At 39.6% G+C, this 16,815-nt stretch overlaps 1 protein-coding gene across 2 annotated transcripts in view; it reads right to left on the reverse strand.

The window, feature by feature from the left end:
• RSPO2 (R-spondin 2) overlaps window positions 1–16,815 on the reverse strand; it is a 184,880-nt gene that overhangs the window by 82,824 nt on the left and 85,241 nt on the right. For both annotated transcript variants that reach the window (XM_055432498.2, XM_055432497.2), the window contains exon 3: window positions 8,592–8,780. In XM_055432498.2, the coding sequence (XP_055288473.1) occupies window positions 8,592–8,780 (189 nt within the window). The remainder of the gene's footprint in view (window positions 1–8,591; window positions 8,781–16,815) is intronic.

The following is a 16,815-nucleotide window of genomic DNA, read 5'->3' on the forward strand; positions in this document are numbered from 1 at the left end:
CTTGTTTTCCTTAATCATCCCTTTCTCCATCTCAAATGGCTATAATCTGTTCAAACCTCCCTCCGCCTTCCCCCCCACACACAAATGATTTCCTAATTTGTAAACCTTCTACCTATCATCAGAGAGTCTTTTTCAACAAGCTTAGTGGTGAGGGTAAGAAAAAGTGTCCTATAATCGCGTTCAGTTCAGTTGCTCAGTCGTGTCCGACTCCTTGCGACCCCATGAATCACAGCACGCCAGGCCTCCCTGTCCATCACCAACTCCCGGAGTTCACTCAAACTCATGTCCATCGAGTCGGTGATGCCATCCAGCCACCTCATTCTCTGTCGTCCCCTTATCCTCCCACCCCCAACCTTTCCCAGCATCAGAGTCTTTTCCAGTGAGTTAACTCGTCACATGAGGTGGCCAAAGTATTGCAGTTTCAGCTTTAGCATGAGTCCTTCCAATGAACACCCAGGATTGATCTCCTTTAGAATGGACTGGTTGGATCTCCTTGCAGTCCAAGGGACTCTAGAGTCTTCTCCAGTACCACAGTTCAAAAGCATCAATTCTTCGGCGCTCAGCTTTCTTCACAGTCCAACTCTCACATCCATACATGACCACAGGAAAAACCATAGCCTTGACTAGACGGACCTTGGTTGGCAAAGTAATGTCTCTGCTTTTCAATATACTATCTAGGTTGGTCATAACTTTCCTTCCAAGGAGTAAGCGTCTTTTAATTTCATGGCTGCAATCAGCATCCGCAGTGATTTTGGAGCCCAAAAAAATAAAGTCTGACACTGTTTCCACTGTTTTCCCATCTATTTGCCATGAAGTGATGGGACCAGATGCCATGATCTTTGTTTTCTGAATGTTGAGCTTCAAGCCAATCTTTTCACTCTCCTCTTTCACTTTCATCAAGAGGCTTTTGAGTTCCTCACTTTCTGCCATAAAGGTGGTGTCATCTGCATATCTGAGGTTATTGATATTTCTCCCAGCAATCTTGATTCCAGCTTGTGCTTCTTCCAGCCCAGCGGTCCTCATGATGTACTCTGCATATAAGTTAAATAAGCAGGATGACAATACACAACCTTGACGTACTCCTTTTCCTATTTGGAACCAGTCTGTTGTTCCATGTCCAGTTCTGACTGTTGCTTCCTGACCTGCATACAGGTTTCTCAAGAGGCAGGTCAGGTGGTCTGGGATTCCCATCTCTTCAAGAAGGTTCCAGAGTTTGTTGTGATCTACACAGTCAAAGGCTTTGGTATAGTCAATGAAGCAGAAATAGATGTTTTTCTGGAACTCTCTTGCTTTCTCCATGATCCAGCAGATGTTGGCAATCTGATCTCTGGTGCCTCTGCTGTTTCTAAAACCTGCTTGAACTTCTGGGAGTTCACAGTTCACATATTGCTGAAGCCTGGCTTGGAGAATTTTGAGCATGACTTTACTAGCGTGTGAAATGAGTGCAATTGTGCGGTAGTTTGAGTATTCTTTGGCATTGCCTTTCTAATCGTGTGGCTCCTCCCTAAGGCTCCATGTACTCCCTGAAACCATAGTAATCAGGATAGCACGCCAACAATAACAATGAAACAGCCTCCACCAAGGTCAACAACTCTTGTTTAAACAGCACGATTTTGGCATTGACCCCTTGATACTTCAATTCTCCCTACCTGCTTCTGGGACATCATTCTCTAGTTTTCCATTTTCCTGGTATTTCTGTCATAGCCTCCACTACAGGCTTTGCTTTGCTTCTGTAAGAGGTCCACATTCTTCAGGCTTCAGTCCTCAGAACTCGTTCTCTCTGTTGATATTCTTTTCTTCTTGTCAATAATTCAGTTCTTTCTCCTTTGACAGCTCCAGCCCCTGACATCTAACTGCTTATTGGGCATCCTCCCCAGGATGTCTCATACTTTCTCAAGCTCAATGTGCCTCAAATCAACCATTCTCCACCATCATCTTTCTCTCAAGCAAATATGCTCCTCTTCCTATACTGTGTACCTTGATGAATTTTACTTCCAGCTCTCAAGTCACAGTCATAAGAGTAATCTTAATTTCTCCCTTCACCTTTGGCCAACACCCTCCAATTGATTAGGAATTTCTATTGATTCTTCCTCAATCTCTCTCTCTACTCCTCCACTTCCACTATAATTGACTTAGGTCATTTATTCATTCAATCTATTTACTAAGCACCCACAATATGTCAGACACAATTCTACATAACACGAGCCTGAACAATACAGACTAAAAATCCCTTCCTTCTTGGAAATTACATACTAGTGGGAGAGGTGAAAATAACAGATAAGTAAAATATACAGTGTGTTAGTTAGCTGTAAGTGCTAAGGAAAGAAGGGAGGGGAAGAATGACTAAAAGAGGGAGCAAAGAAGAGTAGAAGGGATAAAGAAAAGGAAATATTGCAATAGGGAAGGTTAAATTTTATATAGATTGGCCAGGGAGAGCCTAACAAGGATGCAGCTGATTTTTTTTGTTTTTTTTTTAACCCAGATGCTTGATCTTGCTACCTTCATTGCAGACTCTCTTCTAGCCCATTTTCCAACTGAAAGAAAAATATTTCCCCAAATCATAACCTTATCATTCCCTTACTTGTAATGCTTCATTGACAGTGTGTGGCTTTCAGGATATTTCTACTACCTAAATTTAGCACATAAGGTCTGCACTGACCTAGGCCCCACCAACCTAACTAGCACCATTTCTGGTTTTACAGTAGAAATGTATTCAACCACCTGCATCTTACTTCAAAATGAATGATGTTTTTGGTGCAACTCCATACCTTTCCATGTATTTTTCCCCCTTTTTTTCTTCCTATAATACTTAATCCTAATAATTCTGAAAACACATACAGTCTTTATAAGTGGCATCTCCTTCATTGCTGAAATCCACCCCAAACATTAGAAAGTGTATTTTACTCAGTTGGTAACTTCATCCATAAAATAGAAACACCACAACCTACTTTCCACATTTATTTGAAAGATAAAATGAGAAAAAGTACATCTAATAGCATAGTTGGCATAGGATAGACGCTAAAGAGTTAGCAGTCTCTACCACATAATACACTTTATTAACTGTCTTTCCACTAGACCAGGCTTTCTCAGCCTCACAAGTACTGACATTTTGGGCCAGGTAATTCTTTGTTGCAGGAGGCAGCCCTGTGCACTGCAGAGCACTGAGTGGTACCCATGGCCTCTGTCCACGAGATACCAGGAGCACCTGGCCCACTAGATACCAGGAGCACTGTAATATCCAAAACATCTCCAAACACTACTAAAACATTCTCTAGTGGGCAAAAATCATCCCTGGTAGAGAATCACGGCACTACACCTTAAGCAACTTGAAGGACAGAAACTAATTATTACTCATTATTTTGTCTCTAGGTATCTAGGATTGAAGTCAGCACACAGTATGTGTTCAATAAATGCATATCTCTAGCACCATAGACGGAGAAGGCAATGGCAAGCCACTCTAGTACTCTTGCCTAGAAAATCCCATGGATGGAGGAGCCTGGTGGTTGCAGTCCGTGGGGTCGCTAAGGGTCGGACACAACTGAGCGACTTCACTTTCACTTTTCACTTTCACACATTGGAGAAGGAAATGGCAACCCACTCCAGTGTTCTTGCCTGGAGAATCCCAGGGACGGCGGAGCCTGGTGGGCTTCCGTCTATGGGGTCACACAGAGTCAGACACGACTGAAGTGACTTAGCAGCAGCAGCAGCAGCACCATAGATTAATTTTACCTACTTTTTGAAAAGCATGAAGTGTACATATTATTTTATAGCCTCTTTCATTCAATATCAGATTATGAGATGCATTTATGATGCTTCATGTTGCAGTTCATCTCGAGTTCTCCATATACTTTTTTAGACACTACTGTTTGGACACTTGAGTTGTTTCCAATTTGTAGCTAGTATAATTAGTGTTGTCATGATAACCTTTTGCAGGGTTTTGGTTACAAGTCAGGATACCAGTTTTATTGAAGGAGGAGAAAGGGGAGTAATTGGTAAGGATACAGTGAGGGTTCTTGGGGGTGCTGTTAACATTTATTCTCGAGCAGTAGTACCATATGTGTGTCCACTTTGTGGTAATTCATTGAATGCTCCATTTATGATCTGTGAATATATAGTTCTCTTTTACACTTCATTTGAAGTTTTTATTTATATTACTAGGGAAACAGTTGTGCAAATAGATGGAAAAAGAAGGCCAAAGATTCTGGCAAATATTCTACAATGCCAATATTCATGTGAAAAATAAATGTTTACCTTCATTTGTATCATCAGTTCAGTTCAGTCACTCAGTCATGTCTGACTCTTTGCGACCCCATGAACCGCAGCACACCAAGCCTCCTTTGTCCATCACCAGCTCCCAGAGTTCACCCAAACCCATGTCCACCGAGTCGGTGATGCCATCCAGCCATCTCATCCTCTGTCATCCCCTTCTCCTCCTGCCCTCAACCTTTCCCAGCATCAGGGTCTTTTCCAATGAGTCAGCTCTTCAAATCAGGTGGCCAAAGTATTGGAGTTTCAGCTTCAACATCAGTCCTCCCAATGAAAACTCAGGATTGATCTCCTTTAGAATGGGCTGGTTGGATCTCCTTGCAGTCCAAGGGACTCACAAGAGTCTTCTCCAGCACCACAGTTCAAAAACATCAATTCTTTGGTGATCAGCTTTCTTCACAGTCCAACTCTCACATCCATACATGACCACGGGAAAAACCATAGCCTTGACTAGATGGACCTTTGTTGACAAAGTAATGTCTCTGCTTTTTAATATGCTATCTAGGTTGGTCATAACTTTCCTTCCAAGGAGTAAGCATTAATTTCATGGCTGCAATCACCATCTGCAGTGAGTTTGGAGCCCAGAAAAATAAAGTCAGCCACTGTTTCCACTGTTTCCCCATATATTTGCAATGAAGTGATGGGACAGGATGCCATGTTCTTAGTTTTCTGAATGTTGAGCATTTGTATCACAGAAAAGCATGTTAAAAGAAAAAATTGTGTCTTATACTTTTTGTCACTAGTACCCGTCGTTGGTGAGAGGCAAGGGGAAATGTCTGCTATCATAACTATGTAAACAGGCACAACTTTCCCAGAGGACCATTTGGCAACACATATGAAACCATCTTTGAAATTTGCATTATGCTTGTATCAATTATATCTCAATAAAGCTGGAAAAATGTGCATGTTTAAAAGTTTATCTTATGAAAATAAATCAGAAAAATGCATAAAACTACATACGTGTGTATAAGCAAAAGAATCTATATACAAGGAAATTCTTCATATAACTGCTTATGATGGTAAAAACTGAAAGCAAATTTTCAATAGATAATTAGCTAGATGTATTATGGTTGTCTATTCAGTAGAAAACATGCACTCATATTAATGACAAGGAAAAATGTTCATAATGCATCAAGCAAAAGCAAATTACAAGACAGGATGAAACACTGGTAAGGAAAGAAAGACATAAATGTGCACAGAAACAAAATGTCAAGAAAAGAAGCCAGAATATTAGTCAGCCATAGAAAAGAACAAAATAATGCCACTTGCAGTAACATGGGTGGACCTAGAGATTGTCATACTGAATGAAGTCAGACTCAGAAAGACAAATATCATATGATATGGCTTATATATGGAAACTTAGAAAAGGATACAAATGAAGTTAGTTACAAACCAGAAGTAGAGTCACAGACAAAGAGAACAAATTCATGGTTACCAGGGGATAAGTAGGGGGAGGAATAAATTGGGAGATTAGGATGGACATATACACACTATTATAAATAAAATAGATAACTAATAAGAACCTACTTATAGCACAGGACACTCTTCTCAAAACTGTAATGGCCTATATATGGCAAAAGAATCTAATAAAAAAGAGTAGAGTATATCTCCTCTGTATAAAATATAAATAACATGCAACATATGCCAAGTACCTATGAAAAAGAGCCAATATTACTATGAACGAACCATGGTCATCTGAAGTTATACACTGAGAATTAAGAAATAATCTTCCACTTTCACTTTGCTTCACAGGAGCCTTGTTAATAAGCACTTCCCACTTGTACCAAATAAGTAATGATTTCTAGGTCAGTAAACTGCAACACTGATTGCATTCACTTTCAATAAGTATAACCATGGCAAACCCATTTTCACATGGAGATTCTCTTTCTAAGGCTGATTTACAGTCACTGCTCTCCTCTCCATTTCTGAGAAAAGGGATCACCTTAGCCAAAATGTATGTGTTAACCCCTGTCTCAGAGTGCCTCTCTAAGGAAGACCCTGCTGATAGACTGAGATATTGCTGAATGACTACATATTCCAGTTTGCCCAAGACAGTCCTGGTTTATACCCCATGGCCGTGCATAGTTGTTAAGAGCAGTCACTTTCAGTCCCCAACATCCCAGATGGAGTAAAACATTAATGCTCACCCTCCTGTCCATACACAGTGTATAGAATGCTAAGCATAGAACTTGGAATAAATGCTGAGCCATCTGATCTCTTGTCTCATCTTCCCTGTACACTGTTAGTCTAGAATAAACACCCACACAGACCATTCATGGGCTCAAATCCCCACCGCCACCACATAGGTGGTCTAAAGCAATCTGAACAGGAATCCATTTCAAGTTGGCCCCATCCTCCTATGGGTAGTTCAAAAACTATGAGAATACACATTATTAGCTACCTCAAATCATACACTAAGGATAAGGTACATATTTGAAAACTTTGATCAATGTATTGATACTTTGGGGGAGCTGTGTCTGTCTAGTTATTAACCCAAATAATTCTATAAAATGGAGGTATTAATACATGCAAATTTCCTGTAAGACTATATATTTCTATCTGTGCTAAGGGTGAAACTATTCACCCAATCACCTTAGCCAGAAACCCTATGATCAAATTTGATTCTTTCTTCACTCTGTGAAATTAGTTACTAAGTCTCATTGATTCTAAATCTCTGAAATTCACTACTCACAAACTTCTCATCAGAACAAGATTTCTCATCTGCAATTGTTACAGTAGGCTTCTCCAACTCATCTCCTGCACTTCTTCAAGAATTATCTTAAATAAAGCAATTGTTCTAATTCATAGACTGCTCAAAACCCTCAGATAACATCCAGACTTCTTAACATGGCACTCAAGACCTTTTTCATTTGCACTCAAGCCTCCCTTTTCATCCTCAATTCCAACCATACCTCACACAAAGCACATACTACTCAGTGCTTCTTCTACAGGGATGGTACTGCTCCCCTAGGAGGTGTTGGGAAACGTCTGGGGATAGTTTTTATTGCCATGGTGATTTGGGGGAATGAAGATTATTTGAGGAGCAGGGACTAAGAATGCTCAACGACCAGCAGTGCGGGACTTGTGTGTTGTCAAGATGCCAACAGCACCATAAATGAGACTTCTCATTGCCCAAACGCATTATTTTTTCAAACGTGTTGTTTCTTCCTCCCAGATTCTATTTAATCTTCCTCTATTAGTTGTGCCTCCTTCCAAAATAACATTGTCCTTGGATGATAAAACTCAAACACTCTTCTTACCTAAAGACCTCAGCTGATTTAACAGTCATGCACAATGTGTTAGAGGTAATTAAGTCACTCCCATAACACACTGGTTGCCTGCTGATCTAGTGCTTAGTACATTGAATTACCCATCTGTCATTTCACTCCATGTTCCCCTTCTCCTTACCCATTCTATCCTCTAAATTTGGGCTCTTTAAAAAAGGGGATGTTCCGTTGCTATTGAATTTTTTAAAATCCAATTTCTACCATTTACCTAGAAGTTGAGAATCATGTTATCATGATAAATGATTGTTGGATTAAAAAATTGTATTTGCATTCCTATCCATAGAATGACATTCCCTAATGACCTTATTGTAGTTGTTAAACTTAGAATACTTTGAAGTAAGCTAAATATTTTCATTACATCTTTTATCAGTAATGATGCTTTAAATTAATGTATTAAATTACAGATTAGACTAATTCAGGTATTACAAACTTAAGTATAAGAGGAAAAAGAAGCTTCAGACACTGTGGTAAAGCTCAGGAGGATGTTCCCAGTATAAAGGTATTTAAAGTCCTTTATTTTTTGATAAGTGCTAAGCAAGTATGTCTTACAAAAAGATCTTCCCACCATGTTTGTGTCCAAGATACATGTTATGAAAAAGTACTTAGGTAATCTTAAAAGTGTATGTACAATATTCGGTGTTGTTTAGTCACTGAGTCATGTCCAACTCTTTTGCGACTCCATGAACTGTAGCCTGCCAGATTCCTCTGTCCATGGAATTTTCCAGGCAAGAATACTGGAGTGGGTTGCCATTTCATTCTCCAGGGAATCTTCCCAACCCAGGGATCTAACTCATGTCTCCTGCTTTGCCAGGTGGATTCTCTACCACTGAGCCACCAGGGAATTCCCATGGACAATACATTTCTATACAAAAGATAAAGTAAAAGTGTTCTTATCCCCCTCCACTCATTTTTTTTAAAGTTTAAGCTTAAACTATTTCTTTAGTATATTAAAAACATACTTAATCAAAATTTTCAACTTTTAACTCCCCCTAAGTTGCATAAGCAGTAAAATAGGGTGGACAAAAGTCAACTGCTTACTTGCACATCTGTTCATATCTGGGGCTCGGTGTCCATAGTACCCGGATGGGCAGGAATGCAGACATTCTCCATACTGGCGCATGCCTTCTCTTCGAAGAAAGAAGAATAACTTCTGTTGACATCGGCTGCACCCATTGTCCTTTGAACAAGACAAGCAACCCTTGCAAACGGGATTTGATACATAACTAGCTGTAAAAGAAAAAAGAATACACGCTTAAATATGAATATGGTCAGACTTCTGGTCAGCACAACATGCTGAAAAGACAAATACCTCTTTTCCTTTTGCTCTAATCATACAGAAATACTAAACAAAATAACCTTTGCCATTTAGAAAAAACAAAAAGGTTAAAAAACACAACCAAACTTAGCAACAAAGAGGAAACCCAGAGGCAGACTTGAGGCTGAAAGCTCAAACTAAATGGCTGGAGATGTTAAAGCAGACAGAGGCAGACCTCATGGCAGGGTCCTGAGTCCAAACCAAGAAAACATGCATGGCAAATCACATTGCTGTAAACATGAAACTAACAGTATTGTGAGTCAACTGTACTTCAATATAAATAAGTAAAGAAGTATGCATGTAAAGAGTTAACATTTGTCTCTGTGTAGAGTCGAATCATGAAGACTGTTTGTCCACAAAACAAGTATTAGAAGCCCCAACTCCACTGGCCAGAGAAAACATTTCCAACCCTGGATTAGGGGGCATACAGGAGGAGAGAAATACATAACCCATGAGAAATAACTACACCAAATCTACGAGACATCCGAGTGTGGGATCCAAGTTCAAATCATCAATGTAGTGTGGGGTTTCTAAGTCCAGAGATTAGATCCAGGAAAATCCACAAAGAAAAAAAAAGTATGAAATTACCCTACAGAAATTTTCTACAACCCTGACACCTGGGACTTAAGGAAAATCACCTGAACATCAAAATGAACAAATCACGTGTGCAAGCAAACCCCCATAAGAAACAATCAGTCTGAGTAAGAGATTTCATACCTAAAGAATAAGAAAGAACAATATGAAAATAACCTTAAAGTGAGTATCTTTAGCATACTAAAGGGATGGAATGACTAGAAATCACTTGCAGAAAAAAACAGTATCATAAAATAAGCAAATGAGAAAGAAATTAAAAATCTAAAACTGAAAAAAATTTTATGGACAAGTTGAATGGTAGACTGGGAGAGGGACTTAGCTAGAAAATAGTTTGAAGAACTGTACCACAAAAGGTAAGAAACATGTAAGAAAAAAATAGCATCTGAAATATATAAAACTCATGAAGTTCACTACAGTTAGTGACAAAAAGGATAATTAAAAGAAAACATTCTGTTTCTAGTCCTGGTATAAAATTAAAAAATGATACAACCTGAAATCCCAGGACAATTTCTAAAATATTAAAAATTCATGTAACTTTCAGTTATCCTTATACTAAGCAAGATCACAAGTACAACAAGATATATAAGGCCACACTGACTTCATTTTACTGAGTTAGCCCACAAAAGTCTTAAGAAGGAATAGAAAATTCATCAATTATTGAAACTTTTCACTTTGAGACTGCAATCCTATTTGCCCTACATATAATCTTTATTGCATAAGAAATAAACATTCAGTATTCAGACTAGCAGCAATACCACGAAGTATGCTGTATACCACACCCGTCCTTTACTTAAAATGTTTCAGTATCCAATATATTTACCTCTACTTGGAGCAGTTATTCCTAGGCTTCAGTTCCACAAACACTCTCTCCCCACTTCTCCTGGGTTCCCTGATTGTTCTTACAGTCTCTCCTCCAGAGAGATCCCCAAAACAAGGGCTTAACCTAACATATCAGAGAAGGAGCCAAAAAAGAACTAAGCTACTCAGGATCAGAAACCAAGGCCAAGATAACCCTTTGCATTTGCCATTGAGATCTGCTTCTTCCCACCTATTCTAGGACTTTGTTCTATCAACTGTTCAACTGCTTTTATCTACATAGTGAATCTATTTTATGGAATTTTTCTTGCTTGCAAGCCTATCTATGCTTCCCAACTAATTTCTTATTTACCACTTATTTTCTTTAACCTGCAGCTGTGGAGCAAAAAAATAATCAAATCAAATGGAAAATTACCTCCTCATATAGAATTCCTAATAAAATCATAACAAATTTTCCAGATACCCCTTTATATATGCATACTTATACAACATTTATAATATGTAACTGGGATTATTTCATAACTGTGATCAGACTTTACATGAAGTCTGATAACTTGCTCAAATTTCATCAGGTTGTGAGCATCCTCTCCTACCAATGAACCAGACCAATATCACTCATGTTTCTTGGAAGTGTCAGTTTTATGTGTAGCCTCTACCTTCCAACACCATTCATTCAATTATGCCCAGCACTGTTTTTATGAAGACCACAAACAGTTTTTAGAGCCTCAATTCAAGACCTCATTCTCAGTCTCTGGTCCTCCCAACTCCTGTGGCTGCTGCTGCTAAGTTGCTTCAGTCGTGTCCAACTCTGTGCGACCCCATGGACTGCAGCCTACCAGGCTTCTCCGTCCATGGGATTTTCTAGGCAAGGGTACTGGAGTGGGGTGCCATCGCCTTCTCTGCTCCTGTGGCTGGGTCATTACTAAAAGTTTCCTTCCTCTTCTAGCTCCCATGATAAAGTCTTCTGAAGATGTAATCTGAACCCTTACTCTTGTGATTTCCACTAATCTTCTTATAGGTCAGGCCCTTGCTACCTCTAGCTTAGACACCCTAACCACCCTACCCCCTGTCACACCTATCTTTACTTCTCTCTCCATTCTACTGGAGGGTCAGTTTTTCTGCTTTTATTCTCATCATAAGATTTCTATTATGCCTTACTCTCATGAAATAATTACAATTTATAAAGCATTTTCACACAGCTGACTGGAAATAAAAAGTGAAAGTGAATGTTTATTTGTTCAGTCGTGTCTGACTCTTTGACACGCCATGGATGGAGCCCACCAGTCTCTTCTATCCATGGAATTCTCCAGGCAAGAATACTGGGGTGGGTAGCCTTTCCCTTCTCCAGGGAATCTTCCCGATCCAGGGATCAAACTCAGATCTCCTATATTGCCGATGAATTCTTTACCATCTGAGCCATCAGTGAAGCCCCTGGAAATAAGCCTAGACTATTTACAATTTTCCCAGATGCCTCTGAAGAGGTTTTATTCTAAGATTTTGTTATTATTGTTCAGAGCAGGGTGTAAGGAATGAGTATATAAGTTTCAAAAACTGAGACACAGACTAACTTCCCTGTAAGGAGAAGGTAAAGACAGAGTAGGATGGGTAGGGTGTAGAACATGAGTGAAGGGAACAGAATCAGAAAGACTCAGCAGCTCTATGATGGATGAAATGGCTTTGGCAGAGGAAGTGGTAACTGGGGAGAACCCAACTCTTTTTAATTTTCAGGGCTGTCTAAGAACATAACCCACCTTAAGCAGAAAGACTCTTATGCCATGATATTTGGAGATGTAATTTATGACTCTCATGACTCTTTTGTGGGGCGGGGTGGGGGAAGCCTTTAAGTAGGAACAACCAGGAGATTAAAGCAAAGACAGGAGCCACTGGCTGGAGTTCAGCAAAAGGCAGCCCCACACTGCAGAGCCCTCTGCAGTAGTTCACTGCTGCCTTTTGCTCTGCAACTTAACTACAAATATGAAAAGGTAACATCAAGGTTATCCAAATCCCAAACTTGGCTTCATAAGTAAAAAGAGAACTTGGAAGATTTGCATATGTAGCAAAATAGTTTAAGGAGAAGGTTCTCTGGACCACAGTCATCACAAAGTAAAAGTGAAGTTATACTTAAAGTTCAAAAGTTAAACCCAGAGCTATCACTATAAATCACACTCCATAGTAAGAAGGATGGAGAAAAGAGAATTACAGAGCTGAGAATCATTATAAAGGCTTTTTGTTTTATTTTGCTTTTATGTATCAGTAGTCAACTTTCATCTTGACCACAAAGATTTCAGAGTCAACAAAGTGTACTCCACATTTTTTAAAAGGTATTCTTAAAATCAGTAAATGCATTGCTTTATTTACTTGAACTTTAACTGACAATGAAAATGAAGTAGGGAATACTTACCTGAGTCCATATCTTAGATATCTTTATAACCCTACATAAGAGGAATCCGGTTAAAACAAAAGTGATATGGCCACACCCAGCCTTGAGTGCTCTCTCCTCCCTTGCCCCAAACTTCAGCAGTGTTCCTCAAAGCTGAAGGATAAGAACACATGTAATTTTTGCAGTTTGAAGCTTCATGGCCCAAACCTCAAACAAATTTTTTGGTTTAATTAACCACTGTCCAGTGCCAACTATCCTGGTCTCCTCTATGTTGTAAAATCAGCAGCTAAATTCAACAAGAACTTCTTCATCCATTATATGGTGACTATACCAATCTCTGGACTTCCCTAGTAGCTCAGATGGTAAAGCTGCTGCTGCTGCTAAGTCACTTTAGTTCAGTTCAGTTGCTCAGTAGTGACCCGACTCTTTGCGACCCCATGAAGTCACTTCAGTCGTGTCCAATTCTGTGCGACCCCATAGACGGCAGCCCACCAGGCTCCCCTGTCCCTGGGATTCTCCAGGCAAGAACACTGGAGTGGGTTGCCGTTTCCTTCTCTAATGCATGAAAGTGAAAGTGAAGTTGCTCAGCCGTGTCCGACTCTTAGCAACCCCATGGACTGCAGCCTACCAGGCTCCTCCATCCATGGGATTTTTCAGGCAAGAGTACTGGAGTGGGGTGCCATTGCCTTCTCTGAGATGGTAAAACATCTGCCTGCAATGCAGGAGGCCTGGGTTCAATCCCTGGGTCAGGAAGATCCCCTGGAGGAGGACATGGCAATCCATTCCAGTACTCTTGCCTGGAGAATTCCATGGACAGAGGAGCCTGGCAGGCTATAGTCCACAGGGTCGCAAAGAGTCAGACGTGACTGAGCAACTAACACACACACACCAATCTCTATATATCTAAAGCTAGGCAAAAATTAGACCTTTAAACATGACTAGAGTAATTTATTTTGTCAGGATCTTAATAAGTCAAATGGCTCAGCCTATTTCTATGAGATTTAATTCAAGTGTGCAGGTGAATAAACAGATCTTAATTCCCAGCTTTGAAGACCATGTTTATTTGCTCTCCCCATAAGCTTCAACTTTTCCAACCCTGAAGCCTGCTGAGATCCAGGGCCTCATCATTCCAACCAAAACACTTTTCTAAATCTAGACCCACCCAAAATTCTAAGGATGAAATATATCACATAAAACATTAAAAATCCTCTAAAAGGTGTTAGACAGTGGTATTAACAAAAATCCACACATATCTCCTTGACAGGAAAAGGAATATACGGGTATAGAAAACAAAAATCATGAGGCAGAAACCGGGCAACAATTCCTTATATTACTAATTAGTACACAAGGAGAAAAAAACAGCTTAAGTAAAACTCTTTACTCTGAATTCTAATCACCTGATTTGTATTCCTCTTAAATTGCAAAGTAAGTTTGGTCTTTTACGAATCCTGATATTTTAAGTTCGATCCTTTGTTAAATCAAACCCAGTCATGCACATTTTATCCCATAGAACATTTTATGTAGGTGCTGAATGCCCATCTGTTTCTAATATACTCCTAATACTTCTTAAAAGTGTTCCCCTGTTTCTGTTGTAAGCCCTGCCAAACAAGAAGAAATCTAAATTCTTACTAGCTGAAGGCATCCATTCCTAACAAAGGGTACAGATTTCTAATTCTGAAAATAATGAGACTGAACAATGGGCTGTTAGCATCGTAGCCTCATTTCATATTTTCAAGTTAAATAATGTTACAAGTTCAACAGTTTTTCAAAGAAATGAGTATTTATTATTAACTTCATTGATCCACCCTATCACAAAATTGCTAATATTTATCTCCACCCAATTCCAAATTCAAGATACATATTTGGAAACAAAAATTCTATCTCTGGCACCAGTAATAGAGAACTTGCGTGTCAGATCCTATACAAATCAAGTTAGGCATAGATCCTTCTACTAGAATGTGGCATCGCTGGAATAAAAAATCCTGTAATCATGTATACTACCAAGCTCAAACTTAACTAAGCCATCAAGATCATCAATGAACAAGCCATGCAAAATTTGACCAAAACGAGAAATACCTATCTTTCAGGGTACTTTATTTTACATTAAATTTTAAGTGTTGATAAAAATAAAATATGTAATCTGATCTTTGATGCAAAGTTAACAGATTTTTAACACGCTAGATATTCACCATTATAATCATGCCTTAGAAAACAGATGTTAAAATGAACAATTTTAACAGAGCTCTGACAGAGGTAAGTTTCTAAATGTACACTGAAGTTTTAGAGATGAATTTAGTCTAGGAAAAAAAAATGAGAATAAAGGGCAAACTTGTGCCAACAATTCAAGTTTCATAACCTGTAGAATTGAAACACACCTTCTCAGAATCATTTTTTATCTTTTATTATGAGTCCTTCAATAGATACCAATATTTTTAGGAAAAAGGCTTATGAAACTTTTAACTTCTCCAAGAAGTATTAGCTTTGAGAAACCCATATCCATTGGGTGTCTGAAAATGTTATCAGTTGATAATTAATAATATCACTGTTTATCCACCTAAAACATGTCAATTAGGAATGAAAGACTGGATATATCCCTAACTTCAGAAGTATACCTTAGGAAAAAATACTTCTAAAATTGTATAAGCTTCCCATAATATTGAAATCATCTCTGAAAGTGATGACTTCCGTAAGGACTTCCCTGGTGGCTCAGATAGTAAAGTGTCTGCCTACAATGCGGGAGACCCGGGTTCAATCCCTGCGTTGGGAAGATTTCCTGGAGAAGGAAAGGGCAACCCACTCCAGTATTCTTGCCTGAAAATTCCCATGGACAGAGAAGCCTGGTAGGCTACAGTCCATGGGGTTGCAAAGAGTCGGACGGGACTGAGCGACTTCACTTTCACTTTCTGAAAGTGAGTCATTCATTTCTGTCTGACTCTTTGCAATCTCATGGACTGTAGACTGCCAGGCTCCTCTGTCCATGGAATTCTCCAGGCCAGAACACTGGAGTGGGTAGCTATTCCTTTCTCCAAAGGATCTTCCCAACCCAGGTCTCCCACATTGAAGGCGGATTCTTTACCATCTGAGCCACCCAGAGAAGCCCAAGAATACTGGAATGGGTAGCCTATCCCTTCTTCAGGGGATCTTCCTGACCCAGGAATTGAATCAGGGTCTCCTACATTGCAGGCAGGTTCTTTGCCAACTGAGATACCAGGTAATATTTTCAATGACATCAGGATTGAGTTCAGTTCAGTTCAGTCGCTCAGTCGTGTCCGATTCTTTGCGACCCCATGAATCACAGCACGCCAGGCCTCCCTGTCCATCACCAACTCCCCAGAGTTCACTCAAACTCATGTCCATCAAGTCGGTGATGCCATCCAGCCATCTCATTCTCCTTCGTCCCCTTCTCCTCCCGCCCCCAACATTTCCCAGCATCAGAGTCTTTTCCAGTGAGTCAACTCGTCACATGAGGTGGCCAAAGTATTGCAGTTTCAGTTTCAGCATCAGTCCTTCCAATGAACATCCAGGATTGATCTCCTTTAGAATGGACTGGTTGGATTTCCTTGCAGTCCAAGGGACTCTCAAGAGTCTTCTCCAACACCACAGTTCAAAAGCATCAATTCTTTGGTGCTCAGCTTTCTTCACAGTCCAACTCTCACATCCATACATGACCACGGGAAAAACCATAGCCTTGACTAGACGGACCTTTGTTGGCAAAGTAATACCTCTGTTTTTTAATATGCTATCTAGGTTGGTCATAACTTTCATCAGGATTAAAGGAATTACATTAGATGATTTTTCTGCCCCTACCAGAGTATGTATCTTACTTTACAAAAACTCAAATCTACTAGAAGATTTTAAAATATGGAGGGAGAAAGTTAAGTAGAGTTACAGGGTTTTTTTTTTAACACACGAAGTGCTAATATCACAAAAAATGAGGAAAAGGACCACAACTGTAAGCTCCTAATTCCTCTTGAGTGCTAGCACCACATGAGTCATAATCCTCGTAGATTGGCACCTCAGAAATACATTTACAACCAAGATTAGCCATGGCTGTTGTGTGGTTAACCAGATGGGATATTTTTTTAAAAACACATCACAAAGAAGCAGAAAGCTTGTATGAGGCATGTGTCATGCATGCTTCAAGTCTGAATTAACTA

Source organism: Moschus berezovskii, chromosome 16 (assembly GCF_049115385.1).
Source record: "Moschus berezovskii isolate FMDL1 chromosome 16, NW_MosBer_1.0, whole genome shotgun sequence".
NCBI lineage: Eukaryota > Metazoa > Chordata > Mammalia > Artiodactyla > Moschidae > Moschus > Moschus berezovskii.